This window comes from Bos indicus, chromosome 22 (assembly GCF_029378745.1).
Source record: "Bos indicus isolate NIAB-ARS_2022 breed Sahiwal x Tharparkar chromosome 22, NIAB-ARS_B.indTharparkar_mat_pri_1.0, whole genome shotgun sequence".
NCBI classification, from domain to species: Eukaryota; Metazoa; Chordata; class Mammalia; order Artiodactyla; family Bovidae; genus Bos; species Bos indicus.
The window spans coordinates 17223111-17249051 of record NC_091781.1 but is presented as its reverse complement, the minus strand read 5'-3'; the positions used below and the strand labels follow the sequence as shown (position 1 = coordinate 17249051).

General features: G+C 44.3%; 1 protein-coding gene across 8 annotated transcripts in view; it reads right to left on the bottom strand.

Annotated features, from left to right (window-relative positions):
* The window catches only part of SRGAP3 (SLIT-ROBO Rho GTPase activating protein 3), a 246082-nt gene extending 220547 nt beyond the window's left edge, over positions 1–25535 (bottom strand). For 2 of the 8 annotated variants that reach the window (XR_011562967.1, XM_070776286.1), the window contains exon 1: positions 24724–25532. Coding sequence is in view for 7 of the 8 variants with exons in the window: in XM_070776286.1 (XP_070632387.1) it covers positions 24724–24790 (67 nt within the window). In the remaining variant the exon portion in view is untranslated. Of the gene's footprint in view, positions 1–24723 lie in introns of all 8 variants that reach the window. The other 6 variants (XM_070776283.1, XM_070776285.1, XM_070776281.1 and 3 more) reach the window with 5 other exon arrangements.
* Positions 25536–25941: the final 406 nt, after the last annotated feature.

Here is a 25941-nt window from a genome sequence, read left to right as displayed (position 1 = left end):
TGTGGAAGAAAGATCCCAAGAAAGGGCAAGTCTTTAAAAAAAAAGAAATAGGGAAAGGTGAAAGAAAAATAACAGGCAAAGATGACTCAATAAAAGGATACAAGGAGGCGACTATAGTAAAAACAAAATACTGGAGCCAGATGATTTGTACCATAGAGAGCCAGACAAGACCCTTTGTCTACACTAGAAATACTCAGACCAGAAGGGCATTTCCTAAGTGATAAACCCAAAGTCCCATGTAGGGAGTGGCTCGTTCTGCAACGAAGTGGTCTTGTAGGGAGTTCCTAAGGATTTTGAAGTCCCGGGTTGGACAATTTTGGTCTGAGTTCCTAAGAAAAGACAGACAGGCTCAAGCAGGGTGAGGGTCTAGCAGATTCCACCTCGGGGTGGGGCAGCCAACCAATAAGCCCACAGTGGACCTCACTCCCCTGATTCCTAGCAGCCCTTGACCATCCTCTGCTTCTGGTGAAGATCTTGCAATTTCTACCACCAAATACCAAAGTTTCCTATGAAGATTCAGTTATTCTCAGTCTCCCTCAGACCCCACCAGCTGGCAGACAGTTTCTGAGGAGTCTTTGGAGAAGAAGGTGCTTCATATGAAACTCAGGCTTCCAAGCAGAAGCGGCCCAGCTTGAGAGCCATGTGTGAACATCACTTCATCCGCCTCCACCTGTCTGTCTGCTCCCCTACCCCTAACCCATCTCCTCCGAGCAAGGAAGGTCAGCCAGCTCAAGAAAGAGAGGAGACGACCAGGCAGACATCTGCAGGGCTGTGCCGTGGAAGGGAAAACTATCATTCTCCATGGCTCCAGACTAGGCCCGTGGTGTGGAAGATACGAGGATGAAGATTTGGGTCAGTAGAAAGAAAACTATCAGAAGCCTTGCATGCATTCATGCTCAGTCACTTCAGTCATATCCAACTCTTTGTGACCCCATGGACTGTAACCCACTAGGCTCCTCTGTCCATGGGATTCTCCAGACAAAAATACTGGAATCGGTTGCCATGCCCTCCTCCAGGGGATCTTCCCAACTCAGGGATCAAACCCATGTCTCCTGCATCTCCCACATTGCAGGTGGAGTCTTTACCCACTGAGTCACCTGGGAAGCCCTCAAAAGCCTTGGAGCAGTTCAAAAGAAGAGTGAGGGCTGTTTGCTGAGATGTAAGAAATGGGGGCCAATGGTATATGAGCCACAGTTATTCTTTAGGAGCAGCTGCAAAGGCATCTCAGCTGCCTCCACCCAACTCCCAACCCTCCCCCATGACCCCCAGCTCCTCGCCACACCATTAGGGAGATGACCAAGAGGCATCCGGGACTCCACCTAAAGGATGCCATCCTTTAGGTGGAGTCCCGGATGCCTCTGACCACGCAGGGCATTTTGATGTGGCCTTGAAAACAAACTGCCACCTAATGTGCTGGTCATGCTTATATAAACAAATAAACCTCTTCTGCTTCTCGGAGTAAGGCATCCTCTGCAGAGTTAGGAAAATTTCAATTTGACACTGACGGTGGTGCTTTTTTGCATTCTTGGTCTGCACTGTCTTAGAATCTATAGCAAGCCTTTCCTGAGGCTCATATTTTATTTTATCTTGGTTCCAGCTGCTCTGAAGATGTCTATTCCTCTTTGAGGTGCCCTTCCCAACCCACATCCTAGAAAGTGAAATCCAGGTAAACCACAAAGGCCATATTTTAAGCTGGACCATCCCAAACAGGATACTCCCTTCAAAGTTGGAGAAAATCAGTAGCTTTTACCTAATGAAAATAAAGTTTAATGACATTTTGATTAAAATAAACCACCACCACAACACTGTACCAGGGGTCATTAACACCAGTACCTACAGGGGCCTAGGAGTGGGGCAGTCAGGTGAACTAGTGGAGCAGGCAAGGTTAGGGGGATAAGGACAGTGCCCAAGTACAAGACAAATCCTGTCTAAGAAGGGCTCTGGTGCTCAGCACCGTCGCGTGCTGCCACGTGGGAATACAGGGCCAGAGCTGCCAGATCTTCTGACTTTTTTAAAAGGTGCTGGAAGTCCAGATTTTATGTGAAATCTCATTTTTACTTGTTGGCATCTAATTCACATTTCTCAAAGACACAGTCCAGGCCAAATCAAACACATCTGAGGACCGGATCTGGCCCGTGTGCTGTCAGTTTGCAAGCTCTGCATAAAAGTTCAGCTTAAACAAATTAGCAGAATGTGCAAAACAGATCCTTCCCCACCACCCCCTCCTTCTCTGAGAAATGAGGTGGGTGTCAGGATGGTGCTGCAGGTGAGATGAGGTTCAGGGATGAGGCGGGGCCAGGGACATGTGTTGCCCAGATTGCTAGGTGAGAACTAGGAGTTCATATTGCCATTTTGACAGAACCTGAGCAAAATGGCTGCCTCTTCAGTATGTTCTGCTTTTCTCTATCAGAAAGCAAGGTTTTTACTTTTGTTATGGAAATTTTCTTCTTCCACTGGGCTGCAGGAAGCAGAATCACAGGGTTGGAAGAGACCTTATATGTCACATAGAACAAACCTCCCTCTGATGCCTAAATCCCCACTCTGACAATCTTTTCCAGGGGCATGTCACCCAGCTTCAAACACCTCCTACACCAGGGAGCTCCAGGCTTCCTGAGGCTGTCTGCCTGTCCTTTCAAGACAGCTCTAATTGTTAGAAAGGTCTTCCAGACACTAGACTTTCATAAACCCAGCCCCAAATCAGATTAGGTTTTTTGGCAGCTGCCTCCCTATGACTCACACCAAACTTAATGTCAACGAGAACCTTGAGTCTTTTTCGCCAGTGCTCTGCTAAACACACCTCTCCCCGGTCTGTACTCGGCCAGCTGGGTTCTTAGAGGGCAAGTTCTACACTTTCCTCCTTCTTAACTTTCAGCCCACGTATGTGTTGCAATAAGGTGGGCATCCAGTCATAGGTGCAAATCTTTGTCAATGTCCTAGATTCTTTTAAGTTTTTTTTTTTTTTCCCCTGATTCATTGGTTTCTGCTTTTATCTCAATTTCTATTGCAGTCCCTCAGTGTTTTATTTTTATTTATTGCATTTTTTGGCCACACTGCACTCTATAGCTTGTGGGATCTTAGTTCCCTAACAAGGTATCGAATCCATTGGAAGTAAGGAGTCTTAACCACTGGACTGCCAGGGAAGTCCCCCAGATTATTTTAAGAGAAACTTGACCCTACCTGTGCCCCACAGATTTTTGGAGCTGAGGGCCCTATGCATAATAGATACCACAGAAGGGACTGGGGCATTTGCCAGGAAATATGACCTGCTGTCTCCTTCTCCAAAGCCTAGTTGCTAGAAATACTTATGGAAGATTTAAATGAAGGTCAATCCATTTCTCCAGATCAAAAAACTCAAATGCCCAAGCAAGTAACAAAAAATGAGTAAGGTGGGCCAAGAACAAAGTGGAGCCCATGCCCCACTTGAGGGGGGCAGCCAAATCTTGTCTCTGTCTGAAAATAGGGGCCCAGTGTTTCTAGATCTTCCCACTCATAAGAAATGCCAGAAATCTGGATTTGTATGTAAACTCTACTGATTTCTTAAACATTTTCTTAATTTTTAAATGTTGGGAATTCATTCACCTTTGTAAATGTTCCAAAGGCCAAACAAAACATACTAGTGGATCTAAGTTTGCCTCCAAGCTGCCAGTTCTGCCATAAATGTTCTAATCTCACTCCTGCATCAGATCAAGCCCTCAAGATCTGGGGAAGCATAATAACAGAGCTTTGCCCACGCTACAGACACTGAGCTAAATACTGAATGAGAATTATGTCATTTAATCCTCACAAGAGGTACCCATTTTAAGAAGGTGGAAGCTGAAGTAGAGAGGGGTGAGATGACTTGCCCAAGGTTAAGCGATTAGTGATGAGGCTGAAATTCCATTCTAGGTCTGTCTGACTTCAGAGTTCAATGTACAGTTTCTGGACCACACTGTTTGAGCAAAATTTTGCTTTTAGTGAATTGTGCTTTGGTGTGCAAACTGTCAACTTACATTGAGGGATTTTTTTTAACTACTAAAAATGTGTTGTGGTGACAACTACAGGGGTGAATAAGGCCACCATCCACCACATCACCAGGTCCTTAAAGCCTCCAGCAGCTGAAGGACTCTCCAGCCCACCTGTCCCCATTTCCCCTCAGGGATGGATCAGAGGCAAACCCCACAGCACTTCTCCTTGAAAGACAGTGTCTTGCCCTTGATTCCAACTTTGAACTCATCCTTGAGAAGTGAAGAAGGAAAAAAAAGTAATGGCAGGAAGTCTCGATTGTGAAATTTGAAAGGATGGTGGCAAGTCAGGCATTTTCATTTCATAGATACTGAATCATTTGATTCTCATTGTATAACCCTATCTGATGAGCATAATTTGAAAGACAAGATAGAATATATCTTCTTGACCTTATTAAGAAGTGGCAAACCCAACTGTACATAGAAACCAAGGAGCTTGGGGAAATGAGCGAAGCAGTGGGTGTGAGATAAGGGGTTGTGGGGACCCCAGAGCTCCTGGCCCAAGAAGTGGTGGAGACTTAAGAACGCAGGCCTCACCTAGCAGTGGCAGCTGCCACTCAGCTCCGGCTAACTGGCTGCCATGAAGGAACAGAGGCCCAGTGCACCAGATCATCTAGTTTGTCTCATAAGAATCAGAAATACAGAAATATAACTTCTTTTCTATGAAGTTGCTCAACTTTGTTGTGCATCTCAATAAAATCCATCACTGGTCTGAAGACCATCTCTTGCTTATATGGCGATCAGTGACAGTTTGGAAGAAAATAAACTGACTTTTTAAAATTTAGTTTTGAGCTGCTTTAAACATCTGGAGAAAGAGAAGAACATCAAAGAGGCATTCTTAAATTCCTGAGGACTAAATACTCAGCTCCTGGCTGCACAGTAGGCATGCTGTGGAGCAACACTGAGAATGCAGGCAAGGTGTCACTGATTCTCCATTAATGTCTTCCACAGAGGAAGATAGGAAGGAACTTATGTTATGGACTTTCCAGGTTCTAGGCACTTTCATGGACCAAAGTTCCAAGAGGTTGCTTCCAAGGAGGTCAAAGATTAAGTCTGGGTGGGTCTAGGCTTTTGACTGTCTCTGCTCCTTTGGGTCTGGTTAGGCCTGTTGGCATCTCAGAGAAAAGGCAGGGTGGTTGTTCAGACTGGTCCCTACAGGGAAGAGGCAGAGGTTCAAGCTCCTGATCAGCTTTGGAGCAATAGAAACAAGATTCACATATGGCCTTGGAGGGGGAGGCCTATACGCCCACGCCACCCGGGCCATACGAGTCCACATATAGCACAGCACACCAGACTTCTGCATTAGGGCACTGAGTCACAGCTTCAAGACAGGTGTTCATTTCCTAGTCCCTGGCCTCTATCATCTATTTCCCTGGAACCTTCTAGAGAGGGGCCAAGAACCACTTGGATAAAGGACCAGGCTAGAACCAGGGTCCAAGGTCTGGCATCCTAACCAAAGGCCAATTTGTTACTGCCTCACTCACACTGCTATCTATTCAAAGGAGAAATTTCTTTCAGGGCTCAATATTCAAAAATGTTTCCTTCTTTTGAAGAGCTGGTGGCATTCTCTTAAGGATACTATTAAACTTACATTTTTAGAGTTGGTACCCCATCCCATTCTCTTAAGACTGCTCAGCTTCCTGGTTCTGTTTGCCACATGATGTGCTGTTTCTCTTCATGGCAACCACTGTTTATGGAGCATCTCCTGTGTGTCTCGTCTGGCCTGAATTCTTTACAGAAATGCCCAAGGTAGGTATTATTGTTCCTATTTTACAATGGTACAGAGAGCCGAGCCTCAGAGAGTTTCAACAATTTGTTCACAACTAATAAGTGGTACAGCTGGAATCTGAGCCCAGATCTACTGGACTCCCAAACTGGCCATACTGCTCTCATAGTTATGATTTTCTAACAATAATAGCTAACACTGAGTCCTTACTATGTGCCAGGCACTGTGCAGAGGGCTCTACTTCCCTTATCTCAGTTAACCCCCCAGATAACTCTTTAGGTTGGATAATTATCTCCACTTTACAGATGGGGAAACCGAAGCTCAAAAAGATGAAAAGATTTGCCCAAAGTCACACAGTTAGAAAGTACAGACGCTGGGCTGCAAACCTTAGACAGTTCAGTATCAACAACCATGTCCTGATCACTAAGCCTGCATTCCTTGGTTTCCTGACATTCTCAAACTGGAGAGGCATGCTCATGTCCTCAACCAAATACTCAGTTAAAACAATGAACAGGACAGAGCCTTTTGGCAAGCCACTAGAGACTTCACCTAGGCTGATGATGGTCCATGCAACAATCAGTACTTGTTTGGACAATTATGAACCTATGTAATGGTGCTCTCCAGCTGTTCTGGCTTAGGCAACTGGTACAGGAAAGGCAGAAGACAGTACAGATTCATGGCAGTACTGGAGGATGGTCCAGATTACCAGAGCTGAGACTGGTCCCTTCTGTCCTCACTACAGATCTAGAACAGGGCTGTTTCCAATCTTGGCCCCAGTCCTCCCCTTGGCCCATTCAGATGATAATTATCTGGGTCTTAGAGGTACCAGAGCCCCCTAAATTGGGCCTCAGATAATCCTTCCAATTTTGTCAAGCAATTTATTTTCCAGGGGAAATAAGGGACTTTGTGGTTCACCAGCCAAGGTCTGGGGTAGAGACCGAAGAGGCCCTTTGTCTGAGGATTCCAGAAAAGGCTTATTCTAGGACTCTGACAAACAATAAAGGAAACTGGTAATCCAGGGGCATTTTCTGTTTCTTGGGAGACTTTTCTCAAGGAGTATCAGGATTTTCCTTTTCACACTCTTTTTTCACTCATGTTGTCCTCCCTGGAAACAGCCATCCTGCACTTGACAGTAATGAGGATGGAGAGCTGTGGCCGTCTCTTCAGAAATCGGGCAATTAAATTTTCCTTAATAAAATTCTTTACCTTCTGTGAGCAGCATCACTGCTGTTGTGGACTTGAGTGAATTTTTTAAAATTCCTTTAAATAGAAGTAGAAGACAGCATTTCCTGGAAGACCATCTTAATATTTTCCTAAGCTGAAACCTAACTGTGCATGTATTTTTCTATCCTTGATAGCTATTCCAGAACTTGCTCTGAATGCCTCTTGTGTGGCAGGCACTAGGCATAAGAATTTGGGGAATGAATAAAACAAGGCCCCTGCACTCAATGAGCTCACAGGGAGACAGACACAAACACCCCTGCGGTAATAGCAGCATGAGGGGGAGGGCACTAGGCAAAAATAGAAATAATTAACATTTCTGCAGAACTCTAGAGTTTACTCTCTCATACAGCACCTCCTCTGATCCTCACAGTGACTAGCCTTAAAGGTAGGTAACACCCTCATTGTACGGATGAGGAAACAAGGATGCAGAATAGAGATGTGCCTTATTCAAAAGACAGACCACAGATGGAAAACCAGGTCTATGCCTCTGAATCCCTGAATCTGGACATAGCTCCACAATGGCTTCTGATTTAAATCCAATAAATTAAATGGTTGGGCTTGACTATTCCCACTCCATGCCTATCTCTTAAAATTTTGAAAGAGAAGGGAAAAGCACTTTCCTTGCTACATGGGGGAATAAACCAGTAAATTTCATTTCAGCAATCATTCTTACACTACATAATGAGTGCGATAAGAAGTAAAGCATAACTTAAATCTCCTACAGGTGTCTTTCCTTATTTCTACCATTCTTTCTTCTCTTTTGATAAGAAAGATGTTTGAACATCTTCCATAGCAGGAAAATTTGTCAAATGCCTTACTTATTGTCAAGTTGGTGAGTTTTTTTAATTAGAAAAGTAATCATGCTCATTACTTTAGAAGTGAATCAATACTGACCAATATAAAGGGGAAAGGTCTCTTCAGTGTTCCCTGTCACTGCCATCCTGCCCCAATCCCTGACCTCCACCTCAATCCTAGTTCCCAACAGTAAACATCATTACCAGTCAGTAAGAACTATGGGACTCTTTACACACACGTAAATATATAAAGACACATTATTTTTTAATTTTAAAAAAACACAGGATTTTAATACACACACACAGTGCTCAGGTTTGGTTCTTTTTCTCATTCATCAGTAGTCTATGTGACAATTAAATGTTCTTTTGCCTTCAAATAAAAAGATACACAGTCAAGTTGGTGAGCTCACTACAGACCAGATTCAAATATTCCAAGCTCACGAAAACTGGGACACTTGTAAAATGCAGGTTCCTGGGTATCAAACCCCAGAGATTCGGATGTGGGTGGCCCAGGAGCCACACTGGGGAAAAAAATGCAATAGGGCAAGAGAAAGCATCATGCCTACTTAAGGCATGGTGCCTAAGACTTACTGGCACCTTCCTCTTCCAGCAGCATGCCCATACTTGTAACCCATCATCTCCTGATGGTTTTCCAGTACTGCCTCACTCTCTTCTCCCTCTAATCTGGTGCATTCACTAAAGGTTTCACGTGTAGGCTCGGGTTCACTCTCCAGGACTCAAGGCTGGTGACCTTCTGATAGGTTGAGCTAACATTTCCACGGTTCAGTGAATGCTCCTATGTGCCAAGAAGCATGCCAGAAGTTCTGATTTGTCTTGTTTCAACTAATTCTCTCTTTCCTCCCTGCCCCACATCACACACACACACACACATACACACAAAGGAAGGATTACTGTCCCCATTTTTTCAAATAGGGAAACTGGCAGGATATTATCTGTGTTTTCTTCTTTTTCTTGTATATAGAAATACCTATCATTCTGCTAATAAGCCACAAGCCAAGACTCAAACCCAGGTCTGTGCAATTCCATCCAGAGAACGATCCCCACCCCATCACAGCTGCCTCCTTTTACCATCCGTATTCTTGTCTCAACCACTTTCTGTGACTTTAGCATAACTCTATCCAACCAAGATGGATTTCAATCCTCTTCAGTTGATCCCTGGCTTTAATTTCACCTTAAAAGCACTTATCCAATGATTATATTTACCAACTTGAGTATAACTATTATGAAATTCCCTTTCTGGAACCGTTTTTATCTTTTACACAAAGAATTGTGTGTTTCTCTTAGAAGTACCCATCTTCCTGACCCCTTAAGTATTTTGATGGCTTCTGACCCTCTCCAATGGACAGATGGCTCAGTCTATATATTATATAACTCAGAAAATAATGGTGGGAAGGTAAGCTTAGCCAATTGATTCAGTTTTATAGACCAATATCAGAAATCACAACATTGTCAACCATTTAGATACATTTCCTACATGTTCCCGGAAGACTTTTAAATCACTTTTTCATAATACTCAGTATTTTTGTAATTACAAGTTAAAATTTGTTTTTCTTGCAGCACTATAAAGTCTATGAGGTCAGGGAACATAGTAGGAACTCAATAAATACTTGTTAAACTAAATCAAAGTGAACTGGATCACTACATTCTCAACATTTCTTTCCCACTATTCCCAATGGTCTAACAATTCTGTGTTTCTGGCATAAAACAATAAGGCCTCCACCATTTTTGACACAGAGTTTTGATGGCAATGTCATGCCAAGTAGGAGATCCAGCAAGACAGAGGTACTCAGAGTAAGGCCTGAGACAGAAGGATCAGGCCAAAACAAAAGCCTTAGAGTAGCTTTGTCAAGGGACAAACAAACTCAAACACAATCAGGCAAAAGGTCAGAAGTCCAAATGGCCAGGCTGGGAAGTCAAGGAGTAATGGATTATCAGGTGTCAGAAGCGAGAGTGGCTGTTGTCCTGCCTCGGTTTCTCCAAGAAGATGTATCTTCGGGAGATCCAAAACATGCTGTCTGGAGAGACCACTGATCACAATAGGATTCTGTGAACTACAAAGTAACATGCTGGTAACTCTGCTTGGAAATGTCCTGCTGAGATGACAGCTGGGAAGAAGCCACATTGTGCTGAGCCAATTTGCGTTCTTTAGTACAAACGAAATCAGAGAAGAGACACCCACCGTTTGTATCCCTGAAGGTGACTAAGGTGTTTTACTGGGAAGGTCCTCTCATGGCATCTCTCTCTGGTTCCACGTAAGGCACTTTAAGCTATGGAAGATTCCCCTGTGGAGCTGTCCCCTCCCACTGGGACAACTCCTCCATGGGAACTCTACCCACCAACAGGGATCCAGGACTTTCTATCTGACAAAGGGTTGGAAAACTGATCAACAGTAAACTATACTCTGAAAATACCCTCACTAGCCCTCAGAAGCAAGGGGAACAGCAAGGTACCACTGCTGGGAGCAGACCAGCAATCAGGAATCCCAAAGCACCACTGATGACCAGGGATGCAGGCAGAGGAGCAACAATGAGGGAGAGTACCAACGGGGAGGAGGAACCTGCTGTGGAGCCTTCATTCTTTGCCTTTGACAGGATTCTCCTTTTAATACTTCCTGCCAAAGGCAGGAACAGCTGCCTGGGTACCAACAGGGAAGTGAGACTATGGGGGACCAGGAAGGGGAAATTTTTTAGCTGAAAGTAGTAGGAACAGATGTGGAGGGAAGTTCTTGATGAGCTTTATATAAATCTGGTGGGACAGAAATGGCCACACAAGTCTATCACCACAAGAAAATGGTTTCCAACAAACAAATCCTCAGTCCTCCCTCGTGGACCATCAAAACATGTGGGAGGTCATGCATACTTGATGTTCTTACTTAGCAAAGTCTCTTTTTTGTAAGGCCATACTCTACTTCAAGCCATAGTCCTACAGGCCTATGATGATGTGCCTCTAGGCTTTATTTTTATAACTTTTCATTAAAGACCTATTAAAGACCTATGATCCTATCATAGGTGAAAGTGAAAGTGTTAGTTGCTCAGTTGTGTCTGACTCTTTGTGACCCCATGGACTGTAGCCGGCCAGGTTCCTCTATCCATGGGATTCTCCAGGCAAGAATACTGGAGGTGGGTTGCCATTTCCTCCTCCAGGGGGTCTTCCCAACCCAGGGATTGAACCAGGGACTCCTGTGTTGCAGGCAGATTCTTTACTACTTGAGCCACCAGGGACGCCCATTTTTTATTATATATAGATATAAAACAGATTTGATAGAGGTATGAAGTCTGAAAGGTAATACATTGAATTTTTATAGTGATTCTCTCAAGTTGTAGCTTCTAGATTCTTTTTTCCCCTGTATTTTCAAAACTTTTAAAAGAATGAGCATGTATTACATCCAAAATCAGAAAAAAATATTATCAAAAAATAAGTTTCATCCAGTATCTCCAAGATCAAAGACTCACAGAGCCAATGGCTAGAAATGAACTTTAAACTCCTGTCACTTCTGGTCTCATCCCCTACCCCCACTCCATTCTACTTACTCTGGATTTTAGCGACATCAGACTTCTCACCACTGTCCAAGTACCCAGGTCCTTTCATGACCCCCATGCCTTTGCGCATGCTGTTCTCTCTTCATGAAATGCCTTTCAACACTTGGAGAGCTTCTACCCATCCTAGAAAGCCCTGCCTAAAAGTCATTTCTTCTAGAAGAACTTCTCCACCTCTCCCCAACAAAGCTGTCACTTTCACTCGGTTTTCACAGTGTGATTCCAGCACTGTCCCAATACTGACCACACTGTATCATAATCAATTCATCCATTTTTGTTCAACTACCTTTCCTAGAAAACTGTGAGTCCGTCAAAGACAGGGACAGAGGCTATATTTTATCCCCTTTTGTGTCCCCCTTTCAGCTACACACATACTTAATTAATGGAAAATATTAAATTCCCTGTAGGATCCTTGCAAGTGGCCCCCTGGTCTCTCTGCTTCATTCCCTTCTAAGCCAAAGGTTGGATAGTTTTACAGAGACACAACTGCCCCTTCTTTGATTCTTCATCTTCTTGAATTACCTCTTGGTCAGGGTTTTAGAAAGCTTGAATCTGCTCCATTTTGTGCCTCTCAACTGTAATTTCTGGTACAAACCATGCACCCCAAGCAGAATATATACATGTGCTTATGTACACAGTCCAGAACAATGACATTTACTCTCACTATTCACTCACCAAATCCCACAGTCACCTATTACACACCAAATGTTGTTCTAGGTACTAATAAAACACAAACATGAGAAACAGAAGTCCTGTTCTTATAGACTTTCAATTCTGGTAAAAAAGAAAAAAAAATTCAAAGAGGAAAAATATCATAGAGCTTTAAGTGCTCTCCTGAGTCTTCAAGTCCGTTGATCCATTAGTTACTCCACAGCTACTTAAGATTGGGTGATCAGAAAATAACAGGCAAGGCAAGGGTCAAATACCTAGAAGGAGCCAGCCATGTGACAATACAGGGTTAATAGGGTTCCAGAAAGAAGGAAAAGTTATGTGCAAAGTCTCAAAGTGGGTAAAAGTTTAGAGAATTCAAGGGACCTGGAGAGTGGAGAGGTGAGGTGACCAAGATGGACAGAGCACAGCTTCATAAGCCCAGCTAGGCATTTGGATTCGATTCTTGAGCAATGAAATTCTACCGGAGGGTTTGAAACTAGGAAGTGACATGATTAAATTAAGTTGTGTAAGGATTATTGCTGGCTGCTGTGGGGAGAACAGACTCTGAAGATAAGAGAAGAAGCAGGGAGATCAGAGGATAGTGGCATTCACTTCAGTTCAGTCACTCAGTCATGTCCAACTCTTCGCGACCCCATGGCCTGCAGCACGCCAGGCTTCCCTGTCCATCACCATCTCCTGGAGCTTACTCAAACTCACATCCATTGCATCGGTGATGCCATCCAACCATCTCATCCTCTGTCATCCCCTTCTCCTCCTGCCTTAAGTCTTTCCCAGCATCAGGGTCTTTTCTAATGAGTCGGTTCTTCGCATCAGGTGGCCAAAGTACTGGAGTTTCAACTTCAGGACTAGTCCTTCCAATGAATATTCAAAACTGATTTCCTTTAGGATTGACTGGTTGAATCTCTTTGAAGTACAATTCTCAAGAGTCCAACTCTCAAGAGTCTTCTTCAACACCACAGTTCAAAAGCATCAATTCTTTGGTGCTCCGCTTTCTTTTTAGTCCACCTCTCACATCCATACATGACTACTGGAAAAACCATAGTTTTGACTAGACAGATCTTTATTAGTAAAGTAATGTCTCTGCTTTCTAATATGCTGTCTCAGTTGGTCATAGCTTTTCTTCCAAGAAGCAAGTGTCTTAATTTCATGGTTGCAGTCACCATCTGCAGTGATTTTGGAGCCCCCAAAAATAAAGTCTCTCACTGTTTCCATTGTTTCCCATCTATTTGCCATGAAGTGATGGGACTGGATACTATGATCTTTGTTTTCTGAATGTTGAGTTTTAAGCCAACTTTTTAACTCTCCTCTGCAAGGAGATCCAACCAGTTCATCCTAAAGGAGATCAGTCCTGGGTGTTCATTGGAAGGACTGATGTTGAAGCTGAAACTCCAATACTTTGGCTACCTGATGCGGAGAGCTGACTCATTTGAAAAGACCCTGATGCAGGAGGAGAAGGGGACGACAGAGGATGAGATGGTTGGATGGCATCACTGACACAGTGGACATGGGTTTGAGTGGACTCCGGGAGTTGGTGATGGACAGGGAGGCCTGGGGTGCTGCGGTTCATGGGGTCGCAAAGAGTCAGACATGACTGAGCAACTGAACTGAACTGAACTGAACTTTCATCAAGAGGCTCTTTAGTTCTTCACTTTCTGTCATAAGGGTGGTGTCATCTGCATATCTGAGGTTATTGATATTTCTCCCAGAAATCTTGATTCCAGCTTGTGCTTCCTCCAGCCCAGCATTTCTCATGATGTACTCTGCATATAAGTTAAATAAGCAGGGTGACAATATACAGCCTTGATGTACTCATTTCCTGATTTGAAACCAGTCTGTTGTTCCATGTCCAGTTCTAACTGTTGCTTATTGGTTTCTCAGGAGGCAGGTCAGGTGGTCTGGTATTCTCATCTCTTGAAGAATTTTCCAGTTTGTTGTGATCCACACATCAAAGGCTTTGGCATAGTCAGTAAAGCAAAAGTAAATGTTTTTCTGGAACTCTCTTGCTTTTTCGATGACCCAGCAGATGTTGGCAATTTGATCTCTGGTTCCTCTGCCTTTTCTAAATCCAGCTTGAACATCTGGAAGTTCATGGTTCATGTACTATTGAAGCCTGGCTTGGAGAATTTTGAGCATTACTTTGTGAGTGTGTGAGATGAGTGGAATTGTGCAGTAGTCTGAGCATTCTTTGGCATTGCCTTTCTTTGGGACTGGAATGAAAACTGACCTTTTCCAGTCCTGTGGCCACTGCTGAGTTTTCCAAATTTGCTGGCATATTGAGTGCAGCATTTTCATGGCATCATCTTTTAGGATTTAAAATAGCTCAACTGGAATTTCATCACCTCCACTAGCTTTGTTTGTAGTGATGCTTCCTAAAGCCCACTTGACTTCGCATTCCAGAATGTCTGGCTCTAGGTGAGTGATTACACCATAGTGGTTATCTGAGTCATGAAGATCTTTTTTGTATAGTTCTTCTGTGTATTTTTGCCACCTCTTCTTAATACCTTCTGTTTCTTTTAGGTCCATACTATTTCTGTCCTTTATTGAGCCCATCTTTGCATGAAATGTTCCCTTGGTATCTCTAATTTTCTTGAAGAGATCTCTAGTCTTTCCCATTCTATTGTTTTCCTCTATTTCTTTGTGTTGATCACTAAGGAAGGCTTTCTAATCTCTCCTTGCTATTCTTTAGAACTCTACATTCAAATGGGTATATCTTTCCTTTTCTCCTTTGCCTTTAGTTTCTCTTCTTTTCTCAGCTATTTGTAAGGCCTCCTCAGACAACCATTTTGCCTTTTTACATTTCTTTTTCTTGGGGATGGTCTTCATCACTGCCTCCTGTACAATGTCACGAACCTCTGTCCATAGTTCTTCAAGCACTCTATCAGATCCATACCTTGAATCTATTTGTCACTTTTTAGTGGCATTAACTGGGGCTTATTCCCCCCCCCCCAGGGGACATTTGCCAATGTCGGAGAAGGCAATGGCACCCCATTCCAGTACTCTTGCCTGGAAAATCCCGTGGATGGAGAAGCCTGGTGGGCTGCAGTCCATGGGGTCGCGACTGAGCGACTTCGCTTTCACTTTTCACTTTCATGCATTGGAGAAGGAAATGGCAACCCACTCCAGTGTTCTTGCCTGGAGAATCCCAGGGACGGGGGAGCCTGGTGGGCTGCTGTCTATGGGGTCGCACAGGATAGGACACGACTGAAGTGCGTTAGCAGTTAGCAGAGACATTTTTGGTTGTGACAATTTGTTGGGGGGGGGGGGGTTGCTGCTGACATCAAGTGGGTTAGGTCAGGGATTCAGCTCAACATCCCACATGGTGCAGGACAGCCCCCACAACAAAAAATGATGCAGACCCAAACATCAGTAGTGTGGAGGTAGAAAAACTCTGAGATAGGGAGATATTGCCATGGTGTCACCAAGAGGTGGTGATGGCCTGGGCCAGGATAGTATAGATAGGGATGGAGTATTGACGGTTTTTCTCTCATATTTCCTTAGATTTCCTGAACATTACTCAGGCAAGGAGGGCATTCTCTGTTCAGTGCCTCAGGGATAATACAGGGAAAGAGTCAATTCTTGGCTTTTGACTTTCAAAACCCTAGTTCTCAGGGAGAAGAGAAAGAATGTGGGTTATGGACAAAAGATCTGAAAGAAAGTCTGATGACAAAGAGCCAGGGGACCACCCCCTATTAACCCCCCTCCCCTCCTCTCTCCTTCCCTCCTCCACACACAGATACAGATTTCAGGAGACTGTAAGGCAAGGTGTACGTAGCTTTTAGGGATCTGTAAGAAAATAATCCCCACCCTATCTCACCTTAGACAAGCCCAGGGAGAGTAGGTGATGACAGAATGCCTGCATAATTTGCAGAATCTGAGGCTGGAGGAGCGGGGCATTCCCCAGGCAGCACCCTAGGGAGGCCTTGGAGGAGAAGTAAGTGGCAACACGAGCCTGAGACAAATGTCCACAGTCTCTCATGACCCAGCATGGTGTGGGAGCCTCAGGATGACTCCTGGTGCCTGCATATCTCACAGAAGGAGCTGAGGAGGGGAAAGGGCAAAGTGGCCTCAGGTTCGGAACAGAGAAGTATCAGTGCAGGACTGACCACTGCGGACCCAGCAGGAAGGAGGATATCTTAGTAGTTGCCAAAGTAGGTTGATGATAAACCACAACAGATGTCCCCTTAGAACTACCCCAGCCCCCCTGGACCTTGGGCCACAACGCTAGAGAAAGCAAGAAGAAACCCCCAATTCCCTTAGATTTATTTCTGTCATTTCAAGCAGAATAGAGATGTGAAATATAAGTTACAGAAAAATAAAGAAAATCATATTTTTATTGCACCTGGATTTGGGGCTGAGACTGCGTCCTCTGAGGCTCCACAGGCTGCGGGCGTCTGCATGTCCATCTGCACCATTATCACCTGGCATCGACTGCGCTATCTCAGGGGTGGCACCCAGGTCCATTCAAGGCCCCTTGAACGCTGCCTGCAGCTAAGGGCACCCCCTAAACTGTCACACACAGCCGGGCACACGTGCACATGCCACACATATTGATCAGAAAGAGCTGTCACCAAATTACCATTTAAATCAATGGTTGAGTGCTCAGTAATTGGAAATGTCAAAACCCACATTTTCTAAGTGACCTCAAAACACCACATTGAAATCATTTATCTGAGCTGGATACACATTTGTTTTATCTCTTCTCTTCTCCACACTATCCTGTTAGGAAACTAAAAATTAGGGAACTGGGTAAAAGGCAAAAAGAGAAAGAAAATGGATAACCCACAAACTATAGCCCAACACTGTCAATCTTCAGAACACAGTCCTGTGGATATTCCATGAAGGTTTACAAGACTGAATAAAGTTTGAGGAACATCTGCGGCCCCTTCTTGGCAGTTCATACTTAACACATTCAAGGTTCCCATAAATCCTGTGGGAAACAAGCCTATTTAACTCACTTCATACTAGAACTTCCAAAACCTATTTGACCACAGAACTATTTTTTTCCACCCAGTGCCTCTTTACATCCAATTTCATGGAATATACCTCAGGGAACACTACTCCAAACATAAATTGGCCTAATGACTAAACAAATTAAGAGAACAGAGCCAAAACCCCACTCCTGGGCCAGCCAAGAAATTTTATAAACACCAACAAGCCATCAGGAACAAATCATTTACAAGGGAAATAGAGCCCAGAATACAGCTTGCTATGGCCTGTATTAGGCCAGAGGTTCTGAATTTAAACTCAGCACCTTTAATAGTCAGCCACTATCCCCCCAACTTCCTGGCAGCTACAAGGACAGGACCCAGTTTCTGAACCAGCCTAACCTCATGTCCTCCTGACCTCTCCAATCCTTACCCTCTTCTATCCTCACCTCATCGTGTTTTCCAAGGCACTGCTCTGCTCTGCCTCCCAGGCAACCACCACCACCCGGGGTTGCCCCACCCACCGGAGCAATTCAATGCAATACCATTACTGATCACCAATGAGATGCTAGGCACAAGGCTACAGCAATGAACCAAGCAAAAAAACTTTGTGTTCATGGAAATATGGTCTAGAAGTGCTTACAAGCCAGAACTCTTCTCTGAACATCAGTCTCCACATCTGGAGGGAAATACAAAAGTGGGAGCATTGGACTAGCAGACATCTAAGATTTCTGGTTCTGTGTTTCCAGGTTGGTGGAGCCTCTATCAATTCTCTAGGAGACACTTTTTCAAAGATGACTTCCTGGGGTGGGAGAGAGGGATCTCACACAACTAAGCAGCCTCAAATTGGGGGATAGGCAAGGTTTCATCAGAAGGATTGTGGAAGGGCTAGGAAAGGCAGGAAGTCAAAGACTAAGACCCGTTCCAGACTGGCCCCCAGTGAAGAAACCCCTGGGTTTCAAAGCAGAATTGCCCTGGCATATTTCTTGCCTCCCTGCACAGCTGGAAGTCAGACCCCTCCAATTTAAACCTTAGTTCTGCCACTATTCACTGTGCAATCTAATACAACGTATTTCTCTGGATTTCAGGTTTTATCTATAAGATAGGAATAATAATGACTATTTTCCAGAATTTGGGGGATCACAAAATGAGACACCATACGCATGACTGAGACTTAGAGATAAATAAAAATTAATTACATCCCATCACTAAACAAAGCTGTATAGCCTGAAGCATGGCTTGTAACAGTCATTGAATGAATGGGTGAGTGAATCAATGAATGAACAAATAATAGAGGTTTCTGGAAAGGAAAAGTAGCCTCTAACATATAAACTCTGGTGGTGAGAACTCCAATGCACACACCAGATCCACTGATTTCCTGACTGGGAGGCACCTGATGTGCCATGCTCCCCAACCAACTTCCCACCATGAATATGATAGACATCACCTTGTCAAACATCACCTTGGCTTTAAACACATCAGCCTTCATCCAATCTTCATAGATAAATATCTCCCCTATCAGGGACAAACAAGGAAATTCATCAAACCATGAAGAATATTCCCTTAACAAATAAAACCCCTACTTTCAATGGAACAGAAAATATGATGTTGTTAGGGGTTGAATGCTTGGTGTTTCCCCCTAAAATTCACATGTTGAAGCCCTAACCTCCAACGTGATGATGTGTGAAGATGGGTGGGGCCTCTGGGAGGTGATTAGGTTCACATGAGATAATGAGAGTGGTGCCCTCATAATGGGATTAGTCCCCTTCTAAGAAGAGGAGGACAGAGAGCTCTCTCTCTACACACAGAGGAAAGACCATGTGAGCACAGCAAGAAGGCTACAAGCAGCAAAGTGTGCTCTCAACAGGAGCCAAATCTGTGGGCACCTTGATCTTGGACTTCCCAGCCTCCAGAATTGTGAGAAATAAATGTCTGTTGTTTAAGCTTCCCAGCTGCCCGTGGTATTTTGTTATAGCGACCCAAGCTAAGACAAATGTCAAAGAAAATATAACTCCAGCTTGAGCTTGGCTGTGAGTTAGAAAAGTAAAACTTCTTGTTAGTAATTATTAGCCACTGCTTCAACTGATTGTACACCAATCACATGGGGGAAATGAAAATGACCATAAGCATTTCTCAAGAGTTCATGGCCCAAATACTGAACACAAAATTGTAATGAAGGATAATGAAGTCCAGAAGAGAAAGGCAGATATGATTCTGCCTGGAAGAGTTATTAGGAAGGCATCATGGAAGAGGGATCATTTGAGCAGGCAGTGAAGGATAGTCAGGAGTTGGCCAAACCAAAAAAAGTGGGGGTGGGGGGAGAAGGAAGACATTTTAAGCAGAATAAAGGCACAAATGGGGAAATATTTGGAGGTGGGAAAAAGTATGGAGGAGTCAGAGACAAGGAATTGTTCTAATGTGGTTATGACAGCACAGACCTATTATAGAGAAAACACCTGAAGATGAAACAGGTAAACTGGGTGAGGCCTCATCAGCAAGACCCTTTATTGACTTCAACTTGTAGGCCAGAAGTTGAAGACTGGTGAGCATGGGCTGAAGCTTTCCTACTGACAGATTCATTCAAAAAGCAAAGTATTTCTTATAAACTGGTGCTACCTCTTAAAAATTTGGAGATTTTCATCATGGCCTTGGATTTGGCAAAGAATCCTTAGATATGACACCAAACGCATGAAGAAAGAAAGAAAAAATAGATAAAGCTTCATAAAAATTAAAAACTTTTGTGCTTCAAAGGACTCCATCAGAAAAGAGAAAAGATAACCAACAGAATAGAATTCTGCAAATCTTGTATTTCATAAGGAACTGTATCCAAAATGTAGAAAGAACTCTTACAGCTCAATAATGGAAAAGACAACCCCATTTTTAAAATGTTTTCAAAGTTAAATTTCTAAATATTTAAAATAAAAATTAGGAGATTTTGTTTTGAAATCCAGATGCTCTGGAAACACTGAAAGAACTAACCACTCTGGGCTTACAGTAATGACAGGAGAGCTGAGCAGGGCTGCCGCCTCTAAATGAGCTCCCTAGTCAGCCACAGTCCCCACTACTCCCCACTGTTCCCCAACCCAGCCTACTTTCCTCACTGAAGCCAGTGAAGGTGATGATGGCTCTTAAGGTCATTGTCCAATCACTCTATGGCATAATCTCTTTAAGATTAAATTCATTCTCATGATAAATTGGGAGTTTTTTAGATTTTTCTTTCTTTTCCTTCACTGATTTTATTGCCATATTCCAAGAAAACTCTTGGAAGTTAAGGATATATCATATATTTTGCATCTCTCACAATACTCAACACAAGGCTAAGAACAAAGTCGACACTCAGTGTTCACTGAGTGAATGTATAAGTGAGTGAGTAAATAAATGCTTCTCTGCGGTCGTCTTCACTACCTGCTCTTCTTCCCCTCAATTCTAGACTTATGCCATTAAAAAGATGGCCTAAAATGAATATGGATGTGTAATAAAAAAAAAAAAAACACTGAAGTCAATCACTGAATTTCTATTTTCATTTTCTATTAGGATGAAATGGAAATTTGAACTCTGAATAAACGCAGAACAGACCATTACATCTGACAGCAAGATGAATTAGAACCCAGGTTACTGGAAAATGCTTGTGAATAAGATTACCAAACACTATCAGTGATCTTTGAGGATACTGTGAAAGATAGGATAAGTGCCAAAAAGCTGGAGATGGGAAAATGTTCTGATTTTCAAAGGGGGAAAGAAGTTTGAGTTGCCAGTTCCAGATTGGAGAATATGGTGTCACTCTCAGGCAGGGTTCCTGAACAAGTTCATAAAGGAACACTTGTGAACATCTCAGACAAGAAGCAATATCCACTTGAAGCCAGCACAGGGTCACCAAGAACAAGTCATATTAAATTAATTTCATTTTCTTCTCTCTGATAAGGCCCCTAGCCCAGTGGGTTGGAGAAACATAGCAGATACAATATATATGGTGCAATGAGAGAGTGGGCAGTGAAAAGGGCTAATTCAACCCTTGAGCTACATTAATAGAAGCATTACATACACCATAAATTAGGAAGTGATGTTGTTTTCTTTCTCTGACCACATTTAAAGAGTCTCATTTAGAACTTAGTATCACTCTTAAAGAAGATTTTTGACAGTACAGTCTTCTGCAGGTCCATTTGGCAAAATCTCTTTAAAAGCATAAAGCTTTAATCCAGATTAATGGCATCTGTTGAAAAACTGAAAGATCTGGCTGGGCCTACATTCTAAATGGTAACAACTGGTTGAACCCAAGTAGTGACTGCCCATTTGGACAGGACATGTGTTCTCAGGCCAATCATAATCACCACCCCCCTTCTTATATTGCCCTGGCTGAGGTGGTAGGCCAACTGCCACAAATGATCTTACTTGGCCAGCTTCACTCACTTATTCTCTCTGCCAAGCACTCAAAGGCCTGGAGTTTGCAGCCCAGGATGCAGAAGATCCAAAAGAGAGTTAAGATGATAAAGCAAATGAGAATCACGGTTCAGGGTTGATGATCAGAGTCTGCAAATATCCAATGGGCACTCATGGGGAAAAAGCATCTGTCTCGTTCTATGAAGTCCCAAGGTACAGAACCAAAAGTTGGATGAGAGACATGCTTCTGCTAAGTCGCTTCAGTCGTGTCCGACTCTGTGCGATCCCATAGACGGCAGCCTACTACGCTCCCCGGTCCCTGGGATTCTCCAGGCAAGAACACTGGAGTGGGTTGCCATTTCCTTCTCCAGTGCAGGACAGTGAAAAGTGAAAGGGAAGTCGCTCAGTCGTGTCCGACTCTTAGCTACCCCATGGACTGCAGGTGACCAGGCTCCTCTGTCCATGGGATTTTCCAGGCAAGAGTACTGGAGTGGGGTGCCATTGCCTTCTCCGGAGAGACATACTTAACCCAACATAAAAAAACTCCTTACAACAGCCAGAGTGGTCTAAAAATGGAATATGTGGGCTTGGGAAGTGGTGAGTTTCCCATCACTGGGAATGTGCAAGCATATGGTGTCTATTGTGTCACAGGTATATAATCAAAGGGATTCGAGGGTCTGATTAGGCAAGAGAAGGCATGAGTCTGACATTTTTCACAATAGGAAAAAGAACTTTGCAAACAGTCCCCGTTGTTCCAGTCAGTAAATTCTTCAAAAAGAGAAAAAAGGGACTAAGCCAACAAAGAACTCAGTATCACTTTTAAAAATCAAAAGCCCCCTCACAAAATGCACAGAGGACAAAATCCATCAGACTAGGTGGAATGTTTGTGCCAAATTGGCCAAATGATACCCAAGGCAATTGGCGTCAGGCATTATGTTTGATGACTGGTCAAACGCTCTTCAGAGGCCAGCAACAAAGGCAAGGGAGGCAAGTAAGAGGGTAAACAATGGACTGAGACTGGGAGGCAGCCCGTCCCCCCACAAAACTGCCATCTGCTACTGACATCAGTCCTTCAAGGGGCAGCTTCAGGCAAACAATGTAGCGGGGACGCTGGGCCTGGAAGGAAACCAACTGCCTTCACACTTCCCACCTTGTAACCTTGGGCAAGTCATTTAACATTACAAGGCCTCAGTTTCCTCATCTCTAAAACTGAGCTCCTACAAACTCTGTCTGTACTTTGCATAAGCCAAGAGGGGCGAGGTCTGGGAGTGAGCCATGGAAACTATCGAGCCCTGAACACACATCAATAGATGATAATGATGATGAACAAATAAAATTTTGACAGAAAAGATTCCAATTGCAGGCACAGTAGCATCCTGACCTAAATGGTGTGGATGTAAACCCTAGAGGAATAAAATGAAATTCTTTTAACCAGAATGCAAAAACATTTAGAGTTTAGAAGAGATAAGATCATTTGGACAAATTTCCTGCTGAAATGCATTACCCTGCCCTTGCTATTTAGATGTTAAAATAAATGCAAAAGGTAAAAAGTAAAAGAATCACTCAGAGCTACAAATGCTTAATTGATTTCCAAGCAGAGTTCACAGTCCCAGTGGTAGCAATCCCTCAAAAATGAGATAAGTACATTTCCTACCAAGCCGATGTTTATAGAAACCCCAAACTGTCCCAAACTCGGCCTACCCTTCTCTCTGATGGCATTTTTCATGGGAAACTCAGTTTTTAAAGAAAAAAAAAAAAATCAGCCAGATTAGTCTTTACAGAACATAAACTCCCTGAAAAGTGTGCAGGCTTTTGTATTGAGCAGTCAGATAATTCAGATCTCTGACCAATAAAAGGGTGGATTTCTAAATTTTCAGCAAGGCTGAAACATTGTAAGTCACTGTTTTCCACCCTGAACTGAAAACTGCAGAGGAGGAGCCCAGGGAAGAGCAGGGTTTCCTGCTCATTTCTCCCTGGGGTCTACCGAGAGGTGATTTGCATGCTGGGTTTGACCAGAACTAAAAGGTACAAGACGGTTGGCAAGGCTGGAAAAAAACAAAGCTCTCCCCTGAAGGGCTGTTCCCCTCCCGAAGTTTCCCAAGCTTCTGAAGCACGGACAGCAGCTGTGATGCGCGACCTCCCTGATGCTCCTGGGGAGGCCACCCGACTTCCTGGGTCACTGAGCCTTGAGCAGCAGCGGCACCTAGAAGCAGGTGTGGAACCTCAGGTCACCAGAGCAACAAATAACCAACTTGCTCAATAGTCCTGGGGCGGGGGGTGGGGGGGGGGAGGTGGCGGCAGGCATCAGCACCCCCTGAAGATGTACTCTGTTCTTACTCTTTCTACAAGAGACCACAAGGAGAACCATGACCAGAAAGAAATCAGATGCCGAGAGGCCCAGGCTTCCCTTAGGGTATATCCTAAAAGAAAGGGTAAGCATGGTGGATGGTGCTTTCATGTTTTCCTTGCCAAAGCTAAGCCTAGTACTCACAAGGGTGCAAGAAGCCCCAGTCTGGCCTGAATAAGGAATCTACCTGAATTTGTCTATGCAAATGTGTCTGGTTTCCTCTTTCCCTTTGCTAGTGTGGATTTAGGGAGCGGCTTCTGAGAGGAGTGTGCACCCCGTGAGTGGTACTAAAGCTGGAACAAGCAGCCAGAGGTCATCTCACCCTCCTGGCAGGCTTTCCCTGACACTACGGAAGCCAGGCAGCATCTCCTAGCCGGCACACTGAGCTGCTGGCTTTCAATGAAGGCTGATGACCCTAAACACTAGTGCACGGACGGTGATGGGGGCCGCACACTGCGAGACAATACATTTTCTGCACTGAGCTCCCTCTTTATGCCTAAATGCCTGCATTAGTTTGGATCAATATGCTCCATAACAGTTAATCCATGGCAACCCAGGCCAGCCGAGAGTCACCGACAAAGAAGTGCAGCCCAGGGATGCTGCTTCCTACATTATATGCATGTGAATTCCAAACCAGAGAAAGGGGTAGAGGCAAAGCAACAACAAAAAACAGAAGGGAGAAAGAGATTTAAAAAAAAAAGCAGATCATAAAAAACACACATCATATTATGGGGCTTTTTGCATGGCAGGGGGAAGAGGTAGTGACTGTCTTTGGCAGTGACTATCAAAATGGCCTGAGAGTAACATGTCACAGCCAAGATGATGGAGTATCTGAGACACTCCTAAAGCCGGGTGTAGGATCCTCCTCACACACCTGCAATGCAGTGATCGCCGCCCGTTCTACAATCTGTACTCCCAGCGCCAGCGCTCTCTGCAGTCGAAACCAGTCCGGACTTGTGCAGCTGCCACTGTTCCTCCTCACAATAAGATTATTGATGCATAACAACATTTCATGATGGCAGGGAGGAAAAGGGGGAAAAAAAGCCAAAGCAAGAGAAGGAAAGGGGAGGGGAGGCATGACTCCCCAGCCCAATTCTCACCTTTTATTTGAGCTTCATATTCGGCAATGATCTCTTTGTCTTTCTTGAACTTAGTTTGAGATGACATCTTCCAATGTGGCCAAAGGCACTGACAGGCTGTTGGATTTATTGCTCCTTTTCTTCCCGAGTCCTCACTCCAACCCTAGTAATCACACGGCTCTGGTCGATTTCACAGGTGTAGGGGGCTAATCTCTTTCACTCCGCTGCAGAGCCAGCGGAAAAATCCCTCTCGTTCTCAGAGGAAATTTCTCTTTACTTGGCGAGAAAAATGTCTCAAGTAGCTTGGTCTGGTCAACTCCTCTTGCAGAAGAACCACCACCCTAGGAGCACGGTAACCTGCCCGAGATTTTCAAGATTTTTCTTCCAAAAAAATAATAACCAAGAGCACTCACTCTCACACTCTCTCTCACACACACACACACACAGTCACACACTCACGCGTGCACTGGCGCACTCATCCAGCCATGCACACAAGCAGTCGTGATGCACACTCACACACCCTCACACCCGCTCACCCTCTCACACACACACACACACACATCCACAAGAGGCGCGGCGCCTCCTTGGTCCTGCAGTCAGCCTCCGGCTGGTTTTCCAAGGCTCTGTTAAAGAGATGGTCAGGTTGCCAAAGGGCCGATCATCTCGCATCCTCCCTCCCTTCCGCGCCTCTGCTCCGATATACAGTGAGGCTCAAAGCCAGGAGAGCGAGGTGGAAGTTCTCCTGCTGCAAGGCTTAAGCTCCGTGAACCGGAGGCTGGACTGCACGCCCTGCAGGGCTGGCCGAGTGCTCGCCCACCGCTCTCGTCACCAAGCTCCACCTCCCGGATTTTATAACAACTGACACATTGTAGCCTACTGGAGAGCAGAACTCACTGCAAGCAAAAAGAGGAAGAAAGGCTCACAAAAGGGAAGGAGGCAGGAAAAAGAGCTGGGCTGGGGAGGCCTGAGAGGCCCCTGAAGATTCCTACCATTGGCAGTTGGGTTAGGAATTCTTCCTCCAAAAACTCCAAAAGGTCCACCTTTTCTTTGCAACATGCAATTTAATTCAATTTCTCAAGCAACGACTGTGTGACAGTTCGTCACTCTGCCTGATTGTCTAGCGGAGGAGAGGGGCTGATCCATGTAGGCAAGCTCATTAATATTTGTGGAGCATTATGGGGCGGCAGGGACAATGCCAAGTGTCTCAGACGTGCAGCTTTGCAAAGCTGTCGGGAGCAG